The 7,692-nt window shown below is 38.7% G+C and overlaps 1 protein-coding gene across 1 annotated transcript; it reads right to left on the bottom strand.

Annotated features, from left to right (window-relative positions):
• Positions 1–1,746: 1,746 nt before the first annotated feature.
• LOC115949786 (MDIS1-interacting receptor like kinase 2-like) lies at positions 1,747–7,422 on the bottom strand. Its single transcript, XM_031067063.1, has 3 exons — positions 6,495–7,422; positions 4,251–6,350; positions 1,747–2,201 (listed from the first exon to the last, which is right to left on the bottom strand). The coding sequence occupies exons 1-3, from the start codon at positions 7,420–7,422 to the stop codon at positions 1,831–1,833; spliced, it is 3,399 nt and encodes a 1,132-aa protein (XP_030922923.1). The 3' UTR covers positions 1,747–1,830.
• Positions 7,423–7,692: the final 270 nt, after the last annotated feature.

The raw sequence follows: 7,692 nt of genomic DNA, 5'->3' as shown, positions 1-7,692 counted from the left end.
CCCAAGATGGATGGGAACACTTTGCACATCAAGGCCTCGCTCTTGGAGTGCATAGCCATCCTCTAATTGAAATGGCTCACATACTCTACGGGATCTGTTCTCCCATTATACAAGGTGAACATTGGCTGAGTAAAGCGTCAGGGAAGTTTTCCCCCTCCAATTCTACATGTAAACAGTGATTTGGAGATCTGGTTAAAAGTCCTACTCATAGCATCATTGCCCAGACCTTTGCGAGACAGACTCTTGCTCCTCTGTTTGTAGTGACCGTCTTCATCATATGAGAAAGACTCATTAGAAGGAGTCCGGAACCTGGGCTTGTAGCTACCATCCCCCTCATCCTCAGAAGAAGGGTCGGAGTCTGAAGGAGTCCTTCATCACTCGCGGTGTAGCCTCCTGCAAAGACAGTCAATCTCTAACTGTAGGCTCCTGGTGTTCTCCTCGTGGGATAGGTGACTCCTTCCTCGAGACTGGCTCCTGTTAGTATGCGTGGTGTGTACACTAACCTCTCAGTCCCTCCTCTGCTCAAGGTTGAGGAACTGATCCTGACGTTGGGAACCAATAGTCTCCTCCCAGTCCTACCTTGATCCTGCCATGGTTGGACGTCAAACTCATTGAAACTCAAGCCTCCCCACAGACAGCGCCAATTGTAAGTGCACGCTTTAGTTCTTAGATCCCAAGATGATTGGATTAAGGCCCAAAGAGCCTAATACAATAAATTTGTAGAGAGTGGGCCAAAAAGCTAGGCTTTAATGAAGTGGACAACGCCCAAAATGGACCCAAGATGGTAAGAGAGCGAGGAAAAACAATAAATAGGCAAAAGTGATGCACATAAATTCTTCCTCAGCAATGTCCGAGAGGAGTAGTTCTTGGATATATTGCCCTTGGATTTTATTACAGTTACTTCTCTTAATACTACAGTGTTTTCTTTACAGAATTTCCTCCCCTCTTCCCGTTAGAGGGTCTCTCACAATATATAGCTCCCTTCAGGCGATCTTAGCTCTCCATTTGTTGATTGCCAAGTCCACTACTTGAGTGTTTGTCCCATTAGACACCTTCTCAAACCTCTTGTGAGTTGCAGCGGCCAAGGCAACATTGTTCAGGGGTCTTCTCCACATAAATGCAGCTAGGCGATTTGCTGGGATGCATTGAATGTGGAGGCAGCCACCATCCCTCTAGTCATGTCAGGGCTAATCCCCTCTTTGAAGCCTTTTCTCAACAGCAGGACCTCCTCTAGCAATGTGCCACTAACGTGGCCTTACTGTCCGAGTGTGTGGCCCCCTCAGCATGATATCGAGCTCCTCGGCCATGGACACGACACGTGGCACAGGTACCTTACCTAAATTCCTATGCCCCACACTTAAAGTATAATTTTTTTTTTCCTAATAAAATCGAATGAAATGTCTGAATTAAATAAATTTAAAACTTTAAAAACTTAATTTAACAAAATTAAAGTTAGGCATCTAAAATAAATTTCAATCAAACTTATAAAATGCAATTTGCATTTTACTCTTTCAGTTATTGGACAAAGTTATTTACAATTACGTCGTTCTATATCTTGACCCTATAAATAGCTCTCTTTTAAAAATAAATAAAAACCTTATAAACAACAAGCGAGCACTAAATTGATTAACACGCATATGAAATTTCTCAAATAAAAACTCCTCGTTTTATTAGTGAAATTTCTCAAAACTCTGCATTTTCATGTATACACTCTTACTAGTCAAACACAATAAAATAACTAGTTATTGAAATGGTTTATTGGGAGAGGAGTATATCTGAAAAGGTAGAGCAACAACAATGCACAAACAGGCGAACACAAACAAAATGCAATTAGACAGTTGAGACTCTGAGATCAACTACTTCTCCAAATGTGATTGTGTGTAATGTATTTGGCAAATGTGGTTTTCGAGTTGAAAGTTCTTGAGAAACTTGCTGCATTGTTGGACGAGATTGTGGAATGGTGTGCAAGCAAGCAATTGCTATCTTTGCAATGGAGAGGACTTCCCCTGCAACTTCATTAGTAGGGAGTGAAAGTCGTTGGTCCAACACATCCTTCAATAGTAGATCACCAATTGTAATTGTTGGTGATGACAGAGATGATATGAGATCTTCGGAATGCTTGCCCATGATTATTTCTAAAGTCAACACTCCAAAGCTAAAGACATCACATTTTTCGTTGACTTCCATTGTGTATGCAAACTCTGATAAGAAAATGAATTAATCAAAATCAAAGCAGTGCCACAGTTAGTAATAAAATCTGAACATGACTTAAATTTGGTCCATGCATATGCAAATTGTAAAATATATCAATTTTTTTTTTTTTTTTTGAGAATAAAATATATCAATGTTATGATAATCATTTTTTAGGATCGATATTCATGGAACTTATGCTTAACACAATTGGTTTTTTTTTTTTTGGAGAAAATATGCTTAACACAATTAATTTTCTGTTTTTACCATCTTTTAAATTTTGATTGGCTGTAGGAAAAAATAATAATAATAAAGGGGGACATGCACTAGTTTCTCATTCAAACTTATTATCTATAGAATCAGCAACATACTAAAAACTGATATTTCTCTCAAAAAAATAAAAACCTTAAAGACTGACAAGACAGTTTTTAATTATTTTTTATATAGAAACATTTTTTTTTCTTTTTCTTTTTCTTTTTGATAGGATATATATAAACATAATAGGTGTTAGTTTCGTTGTCTTTGGACTAAATACAAAAGGAAAAGGGTTAAATGATTTATGCGACCTGATTACTTATCTCTTATATACGAGGTAAAAATGCAGCAAAAAATTTTGTATTATTCTATAATAAAGCATATAAATCTACATCCACCAAAAATAAATAAATATATAAATAAATAACTAATCAAAAGTTACATCAAGTGGAACTTAAGCTCATCTCATATATATATATATATATATATATGCTAAAAAAAATTTATACGAATGGTTTTTTCCGTTGGTCTTAATATATGGTATAAATAATAACTAATCTTGAACTAAGTTTAGACTAATTGTAAGGTTGTAAATGAGTTAGGGGCCAAAATGGCCATAAAATCCTAACTATATAGTTAGTAGTTCTAGTTACCAAAGTATATTTTTTACTAGCATCTCGAGTCTAAGAGACTCGATTTAGGGCCTATAAATCGAGTTTTTGAGACTTGATTTTTATGGGTTGATCACATCTGATGTGGCATTTTTTTCCACGTGGTGCTGGAAATCGAGTCTCTAAGACTCAATTTCTAAGCCAAAAATTTTTTAAAAAATTTTAAGTCTAATGTACAAGCCGAAATACCCAAAAAAAAAAATTAAGAAACTCCAAACACATCCATCCCAATCCTAGATACTCAGATCAGAAGGAGAGAAAGAGCTCAGAGGGAGAGAACCTCACTAGCGCGGCCTAAACCTTACCAGCGCAGCCTAGGGCTCGCGCCGGCCTGCGTATCAAAGGGAGAGAACCTCACCAGCGCGGCCTGGGGCTCGTGCCGACCTGCGTCGCGCGCGGCCTGGGGCTCGCACTGGCCTGCATCGCGCACGGCCTGGGGCTCGCTCCGACCTACGTCGCGCATGGCCTGTGGCTCGCGCCAGCCTGGGGCTCGTACCGACCTGGGTCGCGCGCAGCCTGGGGCTCGCGCGAGCCTGGGTCGCGCATGGCATGGGGCTTATGCGAGCTTGGGTCTCTAATCTCGATCTTCTCTCTCTTTCTATTTCTGTTTTTTTTTTTTTTTTTCCTTTGGGTTTTTCTCTGATGTTCTGGTGTTTCCTCTGATTTGTTCTTATTTATAAGGGTTAGAAATCGAGTCTTAGAGACTTGATTTCCATGTGGTCCTTGTGGAAAAATATGCCACATCGGATGTAATTAGAGCATGGAAATCGAGTCTATGATACTCGATTTATAGGCCAAAATCGAGTCTTTTAGACTCGAGATGCTAGTAAATAATATAGTTTGGTAACTAGAACTACTAACTATATAATTAGGATTTCATGGCCATTTGGCCATTTTGGCCAGAGTTAGGTTGTCTACTTTACAAGTAGTGGCAGAGCTAGAATTTGTTAGAGGGAGGGGGCAAGCTAAATATATTGACAAACCGTAGACAACAAAAAATAGAATTTAGCAAGTCCATAGATTCACAACTCTAATTATTGGTCAATCCAAAACATCAATTTTTCTTACGTACAAAAAATGACTAATGGCAAACTGCTAGTTAGACAAAACATAGATAGCAACAAAGAAACTAACCTGGAGCCATGTATCCAAAGGTGCCTGCAAGTGAAGTCCAATTGGATGAATCAGGCTTTAATAGTCTTGCAGTGCCAAAGTCAGAGATGTGAGCCTCATATTCTTGATCCAATAGAACATTCTTACTAGATATATCACGATGAATTATAGAAGGTGAACAATCATGGTGCATATAAGATAATGCATTTGCCACACCTTTTATGACGTTGGCTCTCTTAATCCAATCAAATGCCTTTGCTCCTTCCTCACTTTTTAGTAATTTCACCAAGCTTCCTCCTTCCAAAAACTCATAAACCAAAAGAGAGTGTTTTGGATGTGAACAAAAACCATACAACCTCACAATGTTACGATGTCTTATTTCTATTAAGGTATGAATCTCACTTGTAAAGGCTTTTTGATTGGATTTCTCACCATCAAGTAATGGGTGAAATTTCTTCACAGCAACGGCTTGACTTGTTGGCAAGACAGCTTTGTAAACACTTCCATATCCTCCCACTCCAATGCAATATTTGGAATTGAAATTCTGCGTAGCTTCAATGATGTTTTCATACACCATTTTCCCATCATAACTCCATATTGCAAAAAGATTATCATTATGTGCTTCTCTTGGCTTGTCTTCTATTTTCTTCACCCTTCGACAAAGGAGAAGTGAAACTCCTACAATGACAAATATGATAAACAACGTGCCCAAAAGTGAGGGTAAAATTATTACCAAAAATTGGTTGCTCCTCTTCGACAGAGGATTAGGAATCAGTTTTAAGCATGCCTTCAAACCAACAACATTACCACACAAGCCTCTATTATTTTGCAATGCTGCAATTGGAGCCGTGTGGAAGGCTGTGATGTTAGGAATAGGACCCTCTAGCTCATTGTAGGATATATCAATAGATGTTAAGCTTGCACTATCGTCGAATGTGGATGGGATGGAACCAGAGAGATTATTATGAGAGAGATTCAATGTTTCCAACTGTTTCATTCCTCCAAGCTTTTGTGGTATCTCTCCTACCAGCAAATTCTTACTAACATCAAGACTTTGAAGAGACTGCAAGCTTCCTATATCATAAGGAATACTTCCATCAAGTGTATTTCTGCTTAAATTCAAGAACAATAATCTTGAGCACTCTCCAAGTTGTTTGGGGATCAAGCCACTGAGATTGTTTGCTGCCAAGTTACAATGGTCTAAAATAGATAGCATTCCAATTTCTGAAGGAATGTTACCTGAAAGTTGGTTATTATTCAAAAGAAGTTTGAGCAATGACTTTAGGCGCCCCAGATCCTTTGGAATCTTTCCCACTAGATGATTTGAAGAGAGGTCAAGGACGCCTAGCATTGTTGCGTTGCCAATTTCAGGTGGTATACTACCAGAAATCTTGTTGTTGGAGATTTTTAGGTTTGTCAAGTTATGACACTGCCCCCACTTTGATGAAAGCTCACCATACAGATTATTACTACTCAAATCAATATAGTTTAAGTTCGGGTAGATGTCAAAATCTTCTGCTATATTTCCTGTCAGATGGTTTCCATCAAGTCGAACCCGAAAGAGACTACTGCAATTTTTCAAGCTTTTTGGGATAGGACCTATAAAGTGGTTATTAATGGCACCAAAGTAAACAAGTGTTCCAGATTGGCATATTTGTGGAGGTAACTGGCCTACAAAATTGTTGTCAGATAGTTGCAAACTTGTCAAACGGGTGAGATTATTCATTTCTACTGGAACAGAACCACTTAGATGGTTCATCCCCAAACCCAATGTGGTGATCATGGTCAAGTTTCCAATGGTGGATGGAATTGATCCAGAAAGTTTGTTTTCTTGAAGGACTATGATAGACAAGGCAGCTAGGTTTCCAAAAGAAGCGGGAATTGAACCACTTAGTTCATTCGAGTCCAAAGCTAATGTGGTAAGCTTGGTCAAATTTCCAATCGTGGTTGGAATTGGTCCAGAAAGTTTGTTTTCTGCAAGGAGTAGGTCAGACAAGGCAGCTAGGTTTCCAAAAGAAGCGGGAATTGAACCACTTAGTTCATTCAAGAACAAAGCTAAAGTGGTAAGCTTGGTCAAATTTCCAATAGTGGTTGGAATTGGTCCAGAAAGTTTGTTTCTATGTAGTTTAAGGTCAGACAATTCAACCATCTTTCCTACGGAAGCAGGGATTGGACCAGTGAGACTATTATTTAGTAATTGAAGTACCCACAGATGTTTAAGCAATCCTAATTCCTCAGGAATGGAACCAGAGATATTGTTGGAATAAAGGTAAAGTTGTTGTAACTTGCTCAAGTTTCCAATGGAAGAGGGAATTGGACCAATGAGAAAATTAGATGACAAATCAAGTTGAGTGAGAGATCTCATCATTCCAACTTCTCGGGGTATGGAACCAGAAAAACTGTTGTTTAAAAGGTATAGTATGTTTAAGTTGCCCAACTTTCCAATTTCTTGAGGAATAGATCCCGAAAGTTCATTGTTTTGAAGCTGAAGAAAAAATAAATTGCTCAAGTTTCCCATAGAAGCTGGGATGGGGCCTCTGAGATTATTTACATCTAAAGCAAGTTGAGTTAGATCTTTTAATACTCCTATCTCTTGAGGGATGGAACCATTGAGCATATTATTGGAAAACCAAAAGATTTGAAGACTTGTTATTTGGAGTATCTCGGGTGGAATTCTTCCTGAGATATTATTGCGAGACAGATGAAGAAACAGGAGTTTGGAAAGGTTACCAATCCTGGGAGTAATGGTGCTAGAAAGATTATTGTCAGCCAAGTCAAGATGGGTCAGATTGGAAAGGTTGAAAATACTGTCAGGAATGGTTCCATAAAACGAGTTTTTTGATAGATCAATAGTAAGGAGGTTGGGAAAGGATGAGAAATTAAGGTTGTAAAGCGTACCTTTCAAACCAAAACTTGACAGGTTTAAGCGAGTGACACCCAACTCCAAGTCATCGCAAGTAATTCCAACCCAATTAATGCATGGGCGGTCTCCAACCCACGAAGATAGGAGAGATTTTTTTTGGTTGTCAAGACTGGCTTTCCAGTTTAGAAGAGCTTCTGCTTCCTTATAAAATGCTTTACCTACTTCAGCTGTAGCAGCCATAGAAGGAGTTGTGGAGGAAGCAAAAGTAGCAAAATGGAGCAAGGAAACCAACAAAACTACAAGGCTACAGAACAAGACTCTGAATGCCATGACTCTTGGTAGCTGTTTGTGTTTGAGCTTGGGCTGTGTGTTTTTGTGTCTGTTATTTGAGAGGAATATTGCGTTTTTGCATGCATGGGTTGATGAAGAATTTGGCTACATGGGTGAGGAATTTATAGACAAAATTAAGGAGAAAATGGGCAAATGCCCTTTTCTCCCAAACTAAGCAGCGTTTTGCCCCTTTTTCTAAACTAATTAGGGAAATGCCCCTCTTTTATAACTCGATTTGAGATAAATTGAGTTTAAAAAAAAAAAAATTAT

The sequence above is a fragment of the Quercus lobata genome, chromosome 6 (genome assembly GCF_001633185.2).
Source record: "Quercus lobata isolate SW786 chromosome 6, ValleyOak3.0 Primary Assembly, whole genome shotgun sequence".
NCBI classification, from domain to species: Eukaryota; Viridiplantae; Streptophyta; class Magnoliopsida; order Fagales; family Fagaceae; genus Quercus; species Quercus lobata.
This window is presented reverse-complemented; position numbering and strand designations above follow the sequence as displayed.

Excerpts from the sequence above, each read along its gene's own strand:
- LOC115949786 (XM_031067063.1), bottom strand. The coding sequence starts at position 7,422 with ATGGCATTCAGAGTCTTGTTCTGTAGCCTTGTAGTTTTGTTGGTTTCC. Across the intron at positions 6,351-6,494 it reads GTTACAACAACTTTACCTTT|ATAGAAACAAACTTTCTGGA; the intron begins ATTCCAACAATA and ends ACCTTAAACTAC. Across the intron at positions 2,202-4,250 it reads CTTTGGATACATGGCTCCAG|AGTTTGCATACACAATGGAA; the intron begins GTTAGTTTCTTT and ends TTTTCTTATCAG.